The sequence below is a fragment of the Squalius cephalus genome (genome assembly GCF_949319135.1).
Source record: "Squalius cephalus genome assembly, chromosome: 14".
NCBI classification, from domain to species: domain Eukaryota; kingdom Metazoa; phylum Chordata; class Actinopteri; order Cypriniformes; family Leuciscidae; genus Squalius; species Squalius cephalus.
The window spans coordinates 33,730,740-33,747,853 of record NC_137135.1 but is presented as its reverse complement, the minus strand read 5'-3'; the positions used below and the strand labels follow the sequence as shown (position 1 = coordinate 33,747,853).

Genomic DNA, 17,114 nt, shown 5'->3' with positions numbered 1-17,114 from the left:
CATGGCAATAAACCTCACTGTCCCCCTCTTTTACTCTTTCTGGCCCCTCTCTCTCTGTCTCTCTCTCTCTCTCTCTCTGTCTCTTGGCAGATTGAGGCATTGGGGGTGGAGGGGTAAGTGCCTGAATAACAGCAGCCATTTTGTTAAGAAGAGAAGAACATTAAGATTCAGACCACAGCTAGTTTCTGTCTCTTTTTGTTTCTCTCTTTCTCTTTGGAGAAGGGTAAGGGTTACTATAGTGTCTTATTTAAACAATATGCAGTAAGTACACTGTGCACAGTACGTGCATGCAAAAATTGTGCACAGCCTATTGTGTCTTTCAAGGAGTCAGAAATATTGTGATTATGAATGCATGAATTTTACGAGTGGGAATTATTGGAAGGGCCGTGTTGGTTTGAAACATGGTGCAAACACTGATCTATAATACATATTTATATAATCTATTGAAATCAGTGGGAAAGGCTGTAGCAAAAGGTGCTAATCATTCAATTTTCATGATTTGCTTCACGTTTAGTATTGATCCCATGTAAAAAAAAAAAAAAGTGATAGAAATTAATATTTTTATCATTTTGAATTCAGGTGTAGTTCGTGTTTATTGTTCACAACAAAGGCTCTTTCTTTTGTTCATACTACTTCCATGTTATGTTTCTGAATTGTACCTTGAGTCGTTATCACGACATTGGAGTTTCCCAGGTGCACATGAAGGCAGCATATGATCATACTCATGCAAATCTATTTCTGTATGTCATCTCCTGCTCTATATACTCATATATGCACCTCAATGTGTGCTGCTGACCATTTATTCAACGCAAATGTTTTTGAATAGAGGTGACTTTTTGCATTTACATAATGCAAATCTTAGTGAACGTGTGTGTGTGTGTGTGTGTTACTCACCCGCTGGGCCCGGGCCTCTGGTTCTGGGTGAAACGCCAGTCAGCGGTGGGTGGTTTTTGCTGTAATGAGACAAAAGGAAAAACATGAGCAATGACATAAAAAAAAAAAGTTAAGACATTTGTGAGTGTATTTGTGTGACCTCGCTGTTGCCATGGCGACAGAGGAATGATGTAAGTGTGTATCCTGTATGTGGTGACTGCCGGTGTGTGACCTTGAGGACACAGCATGTGACCAAACCATGAGAGTGAGAGACCTTTTCACTTCATCGTGCTCATGTTTCCTTTGGCACTATGTAATAACATCTAAATGAATGTCAGAAGCAACTTTGACAAACGACTTATAGAGGTTTCATTTGAAATCGATGGGTGTTAAATAAGTTGTGGTTATACACGCGCACACACACACACACACACACACACACACACACACACACACACACACACACACACAGTCAAGGATTGTTCCAGTGACTGAGAAACAAGCTCTGTGACTAATTGGGTCAAAGACAGAAAGGCCATTGTGATTCCATCCTCAGGACAGCAAACACTCACACTGCGCATTATCTCTATAAAATTTCACAAACCCCAAAATAAAAATGCTTATATATAATACTACAAAAACACAATGATAAAAGCCTCTCCACAATTTTTTTTTTCATCTGCATTCTCTTATTGGACAGTGAGATGAAAAACTGCCAAATTGATCAAAACCAAATCAATAAATAGACAGAAAGAGAAGAGAGGAGACAGAGAGGATCACAGCTAAACAAAGAGAGACACTAAAGTCAAATGATGGCCAAAACATATAGCCCATTTAGTTCTATGATGCCACGAATTTCAACAAGAAAAAACAAAGGCCAATCCCTTTTTCAACCATATATCAGAAACACAAACAATGCACATGCACAGAATCACAGGACACATTTGCATCAAAAGCGAAAACCACAAACGCCAGATGAAATAAGAACACACAACAGAGAATACACACATGCTTACTGAACTATATAAACGAGGACTGAGTGTTGGCTTACATTGTTTTTTTATACACAGCTAATTATAATATCTATATTAAACTAAACAACACTGTATTAGAAAACTCAGTTTTCAAAATGAGTTTTTTTGTCCGATTTGAACAACTTTGAGATGATTTTGTTTGTGAAGTATAGCCAAAACACACAATTTTAAACCTAATAACCATACTAGCATAAACCTGACCTAAATCATTAGCATTTAGCATATTTAGAAAAAAAAAATCATTTAATTTAATTTGTACATTTGTAAACGTCCCCAAAATGATTGTTTTGTTCGGTTTAGAGCATTTCTGTGAACAGTTTTGTTTGCGGAGTATAGCCAATCACACCCATAAGCACACAATCCTAAACCTCGCAAACAAAACCCCATGACTCGCCTCGCTCTGTACACACATGAACCCAAGCACATCAGATTAATCAGAACAATGATTATTCATATTCAGGGTCAGAGCCTTTCAGACAGGAATGACTCCTGCATATCCTCATGTGTACAAAACGCTCTTTCAGCGAGGGCAGAACGAGTGTGGAGCGAGTGAGCGTGAAGGTTACATCCGCCTGCAGGAATGTCAGACAAATCTTCCGTAATGAGGCGTCTGTCTTTCTCATCATGTGTATACTGTACATCGCCTGCCATTTGTAAAATAGAAACTGAAACAGTATTGACAATAAACATCAAACAGTAGTGTTACATTGTTGCCATCTGACCTCACCGTATTCCAGTTTGAATTCAAGATACAGTGTTTATAATTGCAACGAGAAGACTCAAAGTCAAAGTTGAAGGTTGGTAGTGTCCTCTCAAATAATGGTATTTACATACTGAATATTTATACAAATAACACACAATAGATGTCATGGTCCCAACACACACACACACACACACACACACACACACACACACACACACACACACACACACACACACACACACACACACACACACACACACACACACACACACACACACACACACACACACACCAAATAAGCCTAAAGGACTGTGTGACATTTGTAAACAAACTAATGCTCTGCTCACATGGCAAAGCAGGATGAAACACACCTATGTACAAACATACACACACTCAAACAACACTACAGACACTATTGCAAAATGTGTGTGAATCAAATAATTCATGCTAAAGCGTGAAAAAACAAAAAAAACAAAAATAATTAAATTCTGACTGTGCTAAAGACATTGGACTGTATGCACAAATTCAACTTAGAGATAGTGAACTATATTAGCCCATTTAGAAAAATTGCTTATTCTTATTATAAATATAATTCACAAACATTTGGCCATAATCTGTAGCTTTCCATCTGGTGCACACACACACACACACACACACACACGAACCACATCTGGATCAGTATATCAAACCTGAAAGATCCTGTGATTGAACAACCTAGATTTATCCAAGACATCCTTCCTCATAGACCACATGGAAAACATCTATATGACATTCATCCTGACCACACAATAGAGAAGCGTCCCCCGCCGTATTTTAAACGCTGAACAGGAAGGTACCTGATTCCATAAAGATCTAGTTTTCTTTGTATATCTTATAAACACTCAGCAGGAGTAACATGTCACTCTCTGTATAAACTGTACACACATTATCACTCAAAACAGAAGGGCAGATGCATATGACTAAACCTTGACAATAGTTCATTATTGACTCTTCTGATTAGGAAAGCGACCACCCAGCATCACGGTTGAGAGATTAGCACAGATGAGTTCGGTTTGATTGAAACACTGTCTGATTATACCGATCAGGACGGTCAAAGCTAGAAAAGAATAAAAGTAGGACACTACAAGTACTTTAGAGAAAAGCAATGGCAACACGATCAAAGAGGTCAGTGAAAGGGTTAATCTGAAAACATGGACAAATCTGGCAGAAAGTCATGAAATATGTTTCCTGTCATAACATGAGTGCAGAAAGTAACAAATCTCCAGACCGCATGAAGTATGTTGGTCAGAGGTAGAATGATGCCTCATAAACCTGCCACGCATTTATTAAACTGGTGTTTTTACAGAAATATTGGCATTCAAACAGATGAAGTGTGATTTTAGGAACATCTGAGTTCATTTTCACAGTTAAGCACATTTCCTCAAAAGTTTTCTTTATTGTAAATATTTAATGAATATTTTGGTTTGCATTACAGTAATGAGAATTGTGAGTAAACTGTGCTTATTTGTCATGAAAATGCAAGAAATTGTATCACGAAACATTTTTAAAGCACAATATGATCAAGATGGAAGAAGATGAGAAAAGGAAAATGAAAGTCAAAGGTTTTATTGATGGGGTGAAATTGAAAAGGTGTGAAACAAGAAGAATAGTAATAAACAGGACCACACACACACACACACACACACACACACACACAGCCCTCTTTCTGTCCTCAGGTCCATTAGGGATTCTTCCATTTCTATTGAAACTCACATGCCCACCTCTCTCTCTCTCTCTCTCACACACACACACACACACACACACACACACACACACACACACACACACACACACACACACACACACACACACACACACAGCACGTGTCATGATAGCGGAGCCAGATGGCAGCCCAGCGACCCGAGAGACAGAACGACTCTCAAGAGACTTAGAGATGGGACATCATGTCCAGAATGGGAGAAAGAAAAAGAGGAAAATCTCCATTTCTCAGGCTCATCCCTCAATAGACATAAACACAGGAGATTATAGAGGAACTCACTTTCAACGAACAGCAAACTCTTATCACACTTGCCCAAATCTCTACAAATATCTACTTCGCGTGCCATAGACACAAGGAGAAACTTGCAAATATAAACTGACAATTCCTACTCAAGAGTTCATGGAAATGAGAATTGTAAATCACAGTTGCCTATGGGATAACCCAGATGTGACACACTCACACACACACACACACACACACACACAGTAGGTCACAGGACTCAGACGTATGGAATCAATAAAATGAGTTCAGCACAACAGGAAGTCAGGGGTCAATGAATGGCCTCTGGAATCCTGTTATTCCGCCACCTCTTTCTTCCAGAACCTACTTCCTCTTTCTCTCTCTTCATTCGTCATATTCCCGCCTTTTCCTTCCCCCATCCAAACGCTCACTTCTATCTGTCGGTCTGTTCCTCTTCCTGTCCATCTGTTGTCCATGTCTCCTTCAACCTCGCTTTAGAGTTTCTGTTCTGTACGTTCTTGATGTCTGCTCTATATCTGTTCGCTTCATGTCTTCCGCCTCAACCAGTGGTTCTCAGATGATTGCTCACGGACAGCAGGGAAAAATAAAACGTAATAAAATGCAAATAATCTCATATAACCATGTATAGTTTGGTTATACGAGATTAGCTTCATTTATGACTTGCATTTAGCATGGATTTTCCCTGCAGTCCGTGACACATCAGTTGGGAACCAGAAGACATTTTTGTTCACTTTTGTACGATAAACAGTTTTGGCACATGCATCCCACTAAAATCTGGGTCTTGAAGCAAAAGCAGTTCTCAAATGTTTTTTCTTCAGGACCCAGATTTTACATTGGATTTTATCACTAATCTAAATCTGTTTTTTTTCCCTCTGACAACCATGTTTCCAACTCTAAAATCCCAAAGTTCATGTTACTCCAATACTCTCTAAGCCTCTTTCCTTACTGTGTCTTCATTTTCTCCTCCCTTCTTGTCTGACACCATCCAGACTTTTGCTAAATGCTTTTCTTTTTGTTCTAATTTATCCACACTCTTTTCCCTTGTGTTCCCACTTTTTATCTTTTCTCTGTTCTTCCTCCCTCTTCCTGTTGAGTCACAGGACTCACACCCTGCCAGTCTACTGCAGTTTTTGCCAAAACATAAAAACTGCACTATGACGTTCACTTGAAGCATATTTAACACATTACCCAGCTGCATCATATGCTCCTAAAACATTGAGAAACTAGAGAAAACACAAAAGAGGCTTCGACGTGAGTAACAATCAGCCCTGCGGTTGAAACATTACCCGAAATTCTTTTCCACCTACACTACCTGTCAAAAGCCTGGAATCATTATGATTAAACCAACAAAACAAAAAAAAGTATATGAAAGAAGTCTCTTCTGCTAACCAAGGCTGCATTTATTTGCTCAAAAAATGCAGTAAAAATAGTAATATTGTGAAATATTTTTTACAGTTTAAAAGAAAAGTTTTCTATTTGAATATATTGTAAAATGTAATTTATTCCTGTGATCAAAGCTGAATTTTCAGCATCATTCCTCCAGTCTTCATTGTCACATGATCCTTCAGAAATCATTCTAATATGCTGATGTGCTGCTCAAGAAATGTTTGATTTCTATTAAATAAATGCTTTTCTTTTTGAACGTTCTATTTACCAAAGAATTGAGGGGGGGGGGGGGGAAGGAATCTATAACCATATCCGCAAAAATATGAAGCAACACAACTGCATTAAACACTGATAAAGATCAGAAATATTTCTTGAGCATCAAATCATATTAAAATGATTTCTGAAGGATCATGTGACACTGAAGACAGGAGTAATGATGCTGAAAATTCAGGAATAAATGACATTTTAAAACATTCAAATAAAAAAGTCATTATAAATTGTAATATTTCACAATATTAACAATATTACTCTTTTTTTATTTTTTTTACTGCATTTCTAATCAAATACAGCCTTGGTGAGCAGAAGAGACACAATAAAGAGAAAATTCGTTAGTCACACACACACATTGATTGGCTGTGGGGATGAGTATGCCCTCACCTCATTGGCTGAGTTCATTAAGTGCTTCCTAGTCAAAGTCATGTTTAGTGTGTTGTTATGACTCAACATGGGAGTCTTGACAAACACAAAGTCGCTCCTGCTGGAGAGCGTTGAGTAGCAGGGCCTGTAGGTCCGTGTGTGAGGATCTTGAGGCCCTCCCACCACCTCCATATATCTAATGGGTCCATCAGTGTTGAGCTGGAGGTGGAGGTCCTTATGGGCTCTCTGCTGGTAAGTGTGCCGGGAACGGAAACCCGTCCTGGAATAGCAGCACGTCGAACCGTCCTTGTGCCTGATGCACCGTACCAAGAGCACCGCCATAGTCAACAGCGACACCAAAGTCACACAACCCAGGGCGATTATGAGGTACAACGTGGCGTCCGTCATTCCAGTCCCCTTGTTTTGGATGATTCGGAAGTCTGTAGATTTGTCTGCGCTTTTCTCCTCTATGGTAACCGTGACCGAAACGCTAGTGGACAGAGCTGGCTCTCCGTTGTCTCGCACAACCACCACAAAGCTGTAAGCCGGGTGAGTTTTACCCCCCTGTTCATCGTCCATGAGTTTCTGTGTAGTGCGCAGTTCTCCCGTGTGCGGTTCGATGTGAAACAGTGAGGAATCGTCCCCGGGAGCGATGCTGTAGAAGAGCCATGCGTTGTGACCGCTGTCGGGGTCGACGGCCACGATCTTGTTCACGCGGTGTCCGACGGGGGCGGCGTGTGGGACGGTCAGCTGGAGCCCGTCTTCTTCAGAGTGGATGGGATAAAGGACGACGGGAGGGTTGTCGTTCTGGTCGACCACGAAAACGTGCACGGTCACATTAGATGCTTGCGGAGGGGATCCGGCATCACGCACCTGAACCTCGATCTTAAACGCGTTCATCTGCTCGTAGTCCAGAGAGCGCATGGTGAAGATGTTCCCATTCTCCGGGTTTATGTAGACGTACGAGGAGACGGGGCCGCCGTGGATGCTGGTCGGTAGGATGGAGTAAGACAGTCGGGCGTTGTCGCCCACATCTGGATCTGAAGCCGAAACGCTTACTATCGGAGTGACAGGAGCGTTATTTTCAGCTACATCCACTGAGTAGGAGTTCTGCGAGAACACTGGAGCATTATCATTCACATCTGACAGACGGACCGCAAACATCTTCTGGGAGGACAGAGGAGGCGAGCCGGAGTCGGTCGCCGTGACAACAACAGTGTACTCATCAATGGCCTCTCTGTCTAGACGTCCGTCGGTCACAAGCGTGTAGTGTTCACCAAACGCTGACTTTAATTTAAACGGAAGTCCATGAGATACTCTAAGTGTCACTTTCCCGTTGTCCCCAGAATCTAAGTCTTTTGCACTGATCAAGGCAATGACAGTGCCGGTTTCTGCATCCTCCCGGATGGGGCTGGTCAGGGAGGTCAGCGTCACCTCCGGAGTGTTATCATTCACATCGATTATTTCCACTTTGATGTTGCATGATCCCTCCATGGCGGGAGAGCCTCCGTCCCGGGCTTGAACCGTGATGTCATACACATTTGCTTCCTCATAATCCACATCCCCCACAACACGGATTTCCCCTGATGTAGAATCAACGCTGAACGTTTTAAGGATTCTCTCTGGTGTGTATTTACTGAACAAGTAGGAAATTTTCCCATTTATCCCAGAGTCTACATCAGTGGCGTTCAGTTTTGTCACAAGTGTACCTGGAAGAGAGTTTTCCAAGAGACTAACCCTTTTAACCGGCTCGTCAAACACGGGCGCGTTGTCATTGACGTCCAGCACCCTAATAAGCAGGAGAGTGGTTCCGGATTTCTCCGGTTGTCCTCCGTCCACGGCCGTGAGCGAGAGGCGAAACGCGGCCTGGGTCTCACGATCCAAAGCCTTTTCCAGGACGAGCTCTGGAATTTTAGTGCCGTCGCTTTTAGTCTCCACGTTTAAAACAAAATAGTCGCTCGAAGAGAGGCTGTACGTGCGCAGGGAGTTGATGCCCACATCGGGATCGCGTGCGCTTTCCAAACGGAATCGCGTTCCCGGAGCGGTCGCCTCAGAAATCTCGAGGGATGAATTCACGTTTGGAAACTGCGGCGCGTTGTCGTTCACATCGTCAATCTGAACAAGAACTCTGTGGATTTCTATAGGGTTCTGAAGAATTATTTGAAGGTGCAAAGAGCAAGTCGAACTTAACGCGCACATGCGCTCCCTATCTATCGTCTCTCTAATAACTAAGACACCGTTAGGATTTACCTCGAAAAATTGCGCGTTAGATTCCGACATGACCTGTAGGTTTCTTTCAGTAATCCTCGTGGTGCTGAGACCCAAATCTCTCGCTATATTCCCAACGACAGACCCCGGCTTCTGTTCCTCCGGTACCGAATAACGGAGCTCACCAGACGCGATTGAGAGGTGCATGAGGGAGAGCGCGAGGCAGAGCGCGGGCCACGAGCGTCTCCGCTCCATTATGAGCGATCCGGGGAAGGGAAAAGTTTCAACTTTTTCGTCTTATAGAATCCATATTCCAGTTAAAGCGGCGCTACGATGTCGTGCGTAACGCAATCCAAATCGCGCGGAGTGAATAAAGAAGTTTAACATACTTAATGATGGCTTTAAACCTTTCGGGAAATAACACGAGAGGAAAAAACAGTCCTCCATCCAGCTCTTCTCCCAAACTCCCTGAATTAGCTGCGCCTCCGCTGTGCAACAGGGCGGGGACTGAGTCACAAAGAGGCCCGTCCTATCACACACACACACACACTCACACATAGAGAGAGTGAGACCCACGCACTTCCCCTAGAGCGTGGAGAAGCTTTCACAGCTCAGGTCGACCTGTTTCCAGCACACAAGCCTGTGATCCCATGGCATGTGGTTTCAAATATTTACGAGCCCAGATAAACAGCATTAAATACTGAAAGACATGCGGCCAGTTTGTGAACACGGCCACAGACCACACAACCACTGAACTCATATACTGACAACACAGGCAGTGTTGCGTTTCACGGTAATAAATACGTTTTATAATATGTTTTATAATGATAAGTCAGTGACGAGAAATTATATCAGGGCGATTTAATATATAGAATAAAAAATAAACTCTACAACACTCTTCACGTCGACAACTTACTACAACGACAGCCCACTAGACGGCGCAGTTTCAACAAGAGTGATTTTCTTTTCCCCTCTTTATACCGTAACATTTGAAAACTGAAGTGTCTTAAGTGTCAAAAACTTAAGTGTCTCGCTGTAAGACAGATCTTCTGTTTATTTTTGATTTATATATATATATATATATATATATATATATATATATATATATATATATATATATATTAGGTTTATATATTTTATAAATATATACATATTTATTAGGAATTAAAAAATATATTTAGGATATACACTAATAAAGTTTTAGAATTAATATAATTAATATATAAGTATATAGGCTTAAAGAAATGTTCTCAGGCTTAAAGTCACTATGGATGAATGTGACATCAATGCTTGTTAAGTCCATGCTCCATGTCAAATGGTTCGGTAAGGTAGGGCTGGATGAATGTCTTGGTCAGTGCAGTTCTGCTATTTCATAATAATACTAATACTACTACTACTACTAATAATAATAATAATAATAACCTACAAAAAAAAAATATTAAAATTATTGTATAAAAATACAGTAGCTATTGCATAACTATAACTATATATATATATATAAATATATAAATATATATAGGGTTGTGTGTATATATATATATATATATATATACACACACACACACACACACACACATACATACATATACATACATATATATATATGTACTGCACATGTTTGGTTCATGTTAGTTAATACATTAACTAGTGTTGATGAATGAAACCTTATTGTAAAGTGTTAATATTATAATTATATAAATCAAATTTATATAAATATATCATTATTCTGCTAGAATTATTTATATATTTATAGAATATTCTTACAAATCCATGTTAAACCTTATCCAACATTATTAAACTATGTCGATATTCATATTAAATATTATTTTGTAACACTTTACAATAAGGTTAATTAGTTAACATTAGTTAACTACATTAGTTAGCATGAACTAATAATGAACTGCACTTACACAGGATTTATTAATCTTAGTTAATGTTCATTTCAACATTTACCAATACTTTATTAAAATCTTAAACAATAGTTAATGTACTGTGAATTAACATGAACAAATAAACAGCTGGATTTTCAGAAGATTAACAAATACAGTAACAAAATGTATTGCTCATGGTTATTTCATTTTATTAAATACATTAACTAATGTTAACTAATGAACCTTATTGTAAAGTTTTACCCATTATTTGTATTATTATTTGGTTGCTATTCATTGTTTTCTTTAAATATTAATAATTAGTGTAAAACGAATACCATATGATGCTAATAAATCTTTTATTGAGTACAGATTATGTATTTGTAGACTTCTTAAAGCTTGTATGTTAAATTATAACCATGTGACTGACAGCTGCACGTGTGTGTCGGTGCGTTATCTTGACCGCCGCCCTGTGGTGAGTTCCTGAACTGCAGCTCTGCGCGTGTGTTCAGTATCAGGAAGGGGAGGGGCGAGCGGAAAACAGTCCATTACATGCGCACATACATGTTTATGCATAAAGGACACGAAAACAGCCCAAACAATTTATTATATATATAAAAAAACGATTAATGATAAATACAAAACTTAAAGGTATATAAAAAGCAAGTGAGAGGTGTGTGAGAGAGAGCGGATCTCAAATGTTGTTATTAGAGATATAGAGGAGAAGGGAAAGGATGCAAGAGCCCGTTTCAGCACTACAGTGGCGGACAGCGCCGCTCAGCTAAACGCCTGCTTATACACGCAGCCAACCGAACCATCTGCTTCACACACACACACACACACACACGTAATCAAATCAGCTCTCAGTAAACAAGTCAGCCACCTCTTTATACAAAGAAATCAACCTCGATCCAAACAACAAAGCAGTCTTTTAGTATCACACAGACTAACTACACACATACCCAGACAGCTGCATTATACAACAGTCCCAGTTAAATTGCACAGATGCTGAAAATCTTAAAGTTTACATTTTCTAAAGTATAAACTATTTCAGCTGTAGGTTGCTCCTTTTTAAATATTCCACAGTACACTATTAAAAAAACTCACCAGAAAAGCAGAAACAATGTGGAAATTACACCTTTCACGGGTGAATATCATGAGAAAATGTGAAAACAAACTTGACAATATAAAATGTATAGGGTTTAAGTGGAGAGAATGATTTCTGAAGGATCATGTGACACTGAAGTTTGGACACACCAATGTATTTCTTCTTATTTTCTACAGTTAGAATAATACATTTCCTGAAGTATCCGTTTTAAAATAATAAATAAATAAATAAATACATTTAAAAATGTTTTGTAAAGACATTCATACATAGACACAATTTAAATGTATCTACAAGACTAACAGCAAGCATGTAAGTGGAAGCCTTTAGATGAATTAAAATTATTTTAAGATAATGAGAAACAAATTAATGTGTGTCCAAACTGTAGACTAGTAGCGTACATTATAAAATGCAAAATATCCCAGTAGCTGTAGAAAACAAACTATGCTTAGATCTACCTTTGGAAGTGGAATAATAAAATGTGGGGTATGAGTAGAATGCATTTTATAAAAGAAACAAGCACACAATTGGGTGATACATGTGTGTGTCTTCAATGCAACTCTTACCTTTATTTGCAGATACAGGTGTGGATCAGACACATGAGCAGGAGGAGAAGATATCACAGCATCAGCAGCAACATGGACATGAAAAAGAAGAAGAAAAACAGATTTGATTAGAGTGATGCAACAGCAGACATGTGCAGGACCCTCATACTTACCAAACCTTCAGCAGATCGAGACACTTCAGCAAGAACACAAATACATGAACATTTGTTTACGTGAGTCAGACAGAAAGCTTTATGAAAGAAAGGAGAAAGGAGAGAATGTTCAGAGAAATCAAACACGTCTGATGAGCAGCAGCTTCAGATATTAATAATTCAAACCTCCATATCTCTCTCTCTCTCTCTCTCTCTCTCTCTCTCTCTCTCACACACACACACACACACACACACACACACACACACACACACACACACACACACACACACACACACACACACACACACACACACACACACACACACACACACACACACACACACACACACACACAAACGTTGGTATGAGGACAGCAGATGAAAATGCAGAAAAAGTATTGCCCTCACAATGACAACAGTGCTCATAAAGGTATGTGCTGTTGTCTCTGGCAATATATTTTTTAAAATGTAATTTTATTAGAGACATGAAGTTGTGTACAATGTGGTAAGGTCCTGATAAAATCTCTCAAAAACTCTTATTTAACATACTATTTTAGAACAAATGGGTTACAATAAAATATTACTGTAGAAGAATTAATAAGAGATCTATATCCTCTTGAACAATCACGGATATATACGCAAAATAATGAGAAAATATGTTTAGCTTATAACAGAATTTCAAGTTCTCACTGATGCAATCATGCTCCCTATAAAAACACAAACGCTTGTCCCTTCCCCCAACACATTAACCCAGAATCTCTGGTGGCTTCATGCCTCCATCCATGACAGGGGAGTCTTTAGGCCTTCAGCAGCCGCTCACCACATCACATCCAGCCCTGAACCTTTCACTGCCCCCCTGTGGACTCATGAATAATGGTACAGCCCTGCCTGTGAGTCAGCCTGTTGCCGTGGCAACACCATCCCACCAAGGGATGGAAACTGGGCCAGAAGAGGAAGATGTGAAGGCAGAGGGCATTTATGACATAAACACAGAACAAATGATAGTTATCCTCCACACAAAACATCGGAAATTTAACACCACTTCATACTTAAACACAAACTAATGTAATTTATGCTAATGCACCAAACAAAGCTAGAAATATCATCAGTGTCACTACAAGCAGAATGTAAGGGCTTGTGAGGGAATTATATGCATGTTTTTGGAGGTTTTCTTTCACGCTGACCGTGTAGAACTCACAAACACATCAGATAATGACTGCAGGCGGTGCAGATGGAGAGGGGGAGGGGAGAAATGGGTGAAAGGATGGAGAGAAATACACATGAGGGAAAGACAGCTTCTCTTGTACAGAGAGATGAGACACTTGATATACAGTATATATATATATATATATATATATATATATATATATATATATATATATATATATATATATATATATATATATAAGAAAATTAATCAAACAATAACACTTTACAGCCTTAGAAGAAAAGGTTTTATATGGAACATGGGAACATTCTATCAATTTAGTTTTATTTGATTCATTTTGTTTTAATTAGCATATTATAAATTAAACTGCTTGTTTACATACTTTATCACTAGAAAAAAATGAAATAACCTGTTAAAAATGAAAGTATTACGCTCATTTAAGACATTTCTCCTTATATGGAACCTTTTTGTCAAAGAGTTCTTTAAAAATTGAGTCAAGAACACGAGTTCTATATAGAAAATTCTAAAAAATTCTAATAATACTTTGTTTTTATGATAAATAATTCTATTTGCATCTGACATTAACAGGAAGCAAAGTAAATCATAAAGATACGCCCCACTCGCAGATATAAGAAACCTAATCAACCAGTGTGAATAGCTTTGCATCATGGCTTTAGTTTGCTGTCACTGTGTGTGTGTGTGTGTGTGTGTGTGTGTGTGTGTTTCTGTCCTACTGTCTCACTGGCCTTGATAAACCCAGTCTAATCCTTTCAGAGGATCAGTGTGCTGCAGGCTACACACACACACACACACACACACACACACACACACACACACACACACACACACACACACGATATAAACCAGCAAATCAATATGCACAATCTCACACAGAATGATTCACATGGATGTCCCAGATGAGCATGACTCTGTATGAACTGTATTACATGTATATGAGAGCATGTGCACTTTAAATAACAGCATTGCTCTCCGAATCAACGATCATCCCATATTAATCTCCTCTGAGAGCCACACCTGTTCACAAAGCTCAGGAGAGACTTCTTAAGGAGAGATGTGAGAAGCTTTAAAGAAGTGTTGAAAATAAAGCTGAAACTCTTACACTATGAACTCAAGAGACACGGAACATAATCTGTTTTTTTCTTGCAAAGATGTGTAATGTTTTATAACCACAGCAAAATATAAGCATACTAAAACATTTATATACACGACATTTTAAGCTTTTAAACACCTCACTTTGATACCTTTACCTAGCATATTTATTCCTAATGTAATGTAAAGTAAGCATACACACACCTGACAGAACGTACTCAAGTTATAAAACGCTAGCACTTTATTTCACAGTCCTGTCCCCAATACATACAATGTACTTATTACAGTAATTATAATAACTGTGTAATAACTAGGTACTAACCCTGAACCTACTCCTAACAGTATTTTCTCAGGTAAGTACACCTTAAGTACACATTAAAACTTTTTCTCATGAGTACATGTAAGTGCAAGTACTGTAAAAGAAAGTGTAACCTAAAAACAATCCAACGTAGCCATGTTATATATATATATATATATATATATAACAGTACCCTTGACCTTTCAGACTGGCTTTTATACAGTGGCAATCTGCCAATAAAGAATGCTTTGAAGCGAGAAGCTCATTGCAGTGATTTGTGAGGAAACAGCTCCTCAAAGCCTAAGAGCATGTGGGTTTATGGTGTACATTAAAGAAAAGGCACTAAAAAGTCCAGGAACTGAAGATTAGAGAAATGAAGTCCAGATGTGGGACATTCAAGGCAAAGAGGGTAACGGTTCACACGGTCACAAATGAAGAAGTGCAGACGTGTGCACCACACACAAACAACAGAAGGTGTGTTAGTGCATGAGTGACCTTGCATGCTATTCAGGTCAATTCTAAAGACATTTAAACTCCTTTTCATTTCATAAAGACAGAGACGTAATAGCATGGAACAGGCACTAAAACTGTGGCTAAAACGTGGCGACTTCCTGTAGTAGCAGAACATCTGACGAGCACATGTCTCTCTTTACACAGCTCCTCTGTAATGTGCTGCAGAGGCTCCACAAATAATAATGAGTCTATCAAAGAGCAGCTAGTAGAGAACACTGGAAAATAAACCAAAATATACAAGCTTGAAGTTGACATAAAAGTACCAAATTTACTTTTGTAATATGATGCATTTCAGAGTGGAACAAGATATAAGATGAGTGAACTTAATGTGTGTTTGTCTGTTATTGATGGCAAGAGCGGAAAAAACATGGTCACTTCTAAATTTGATATAAGCATTTTAAGCTCATTTATGATAGCTGTGTTGTCGAACACAACAGTAAACAAATTCAGACTTTTTTAACATTTACATTAAAACTGACTCATTTATCAGCTCTTATAGTTTCTCTCTGTCACTAATTTGTCTGCATATGGTTCATCTTATACTGTCTGTCTGTATGTACAGAACTGCGCAGTTGTGTAGATGCTCAAAATGGCTGCCAGCATCGCATTGCAGTGGTCTTATGTAGAGATACTGAGTGCGCACTGGCGTTCTCTCTCTCCACTCATGCTTCATCTTGTTCACATTACATACTTGCCTTTTCTCCTCAAATAATTTGAACTGTGTGTGTATCAGTACATGTTTCAGTGCCACTGCATGATCAGGGCAATAATGTGTGTGTGTGAAGCAGAAAATGGGTCAGTGTATGAAAGAATAGTGTGCTTCCTGCAGCATTTGTCCTTCTCCATCTCTCTCACACTCCATCCATTTACACCATCACAATTCTGATGAAACTAAAATCTGAGATATCTGAGAATGCATACAGTTGCTTTGCTAATTATTCTTCATCTGATAAAGCAAGTAATCGGTTTGGATGTTATTGTGTTGCATTAGCTTCGCCTCACACACAACCCCTCCCCCGCGACTCTTCAGTCTGTGAAATCAGAGCACATTTCCTGTTTCTCCTCTTGGCTCAACACCAGCTGACAAATTCTGAGTGATTAAGAAAGTTATATCCACTGTTTATATTCCACTGAATGTTCTCTCTTTGCCTAACACATGAACATATTGTTGATCCAAAAATGATTTAGATACTTAAGGCACACTGAATATGAATGTCACCACACTAGATGACAAACATCAAGCCAGTTTAAAAGTAAAATAGCACAAGCACACTTTAAAACTAATTTATGCTAATGCACCAAACAAAGCTAGAAATATCATCAGTGTCACTACAAGCAGAATGTAAGGGCTTGTGAGGGACTTACAGTTCAATAAAGAAAACAACAACAACAACACCTGTGGATCCTCTACTAGGACAAATGTGTGAACTTCAGGAGAACCAACTTCATCCATCCACTAAAATCACCAAAACACCAGCTGATTTGAAGAAACTGA

The 17,114-nt window shown here is 39.0% G+C and overlaps 1 protein-coding gene across 16 annotated transcripts in view; it reads right to left on the bottom strand.

Annotated features, from left to right (window-relative positions):
* The window catches only part of LOC307170773 (protocadherin gamma-A11-like), a gene marked incomplete at its 5' end in the record, with an annotated part of 204,737 nt that overhangs the window by 9,358 nt on the left and 178,265 nt on the right, over positions 1–17,114 (bottom strand). For 15 of the 16 annotated variants that reach the window (XM_079892055.1, XM_079892063.1, XM_079892058.1 and 12 more), the window contains one exon: positions 895–953. In XM_079892055.1, coding sequence (XP_079748181.1) covers positions 895–953 — 59 coding nt within the window. Of the gene's footprint in view, positions 1–894; positions 954–6,673; positions 9,363–17,114 lie in introns of those variants that run through there. The other variant, XM_079892061.1, reaches the window with a different exon arrangement.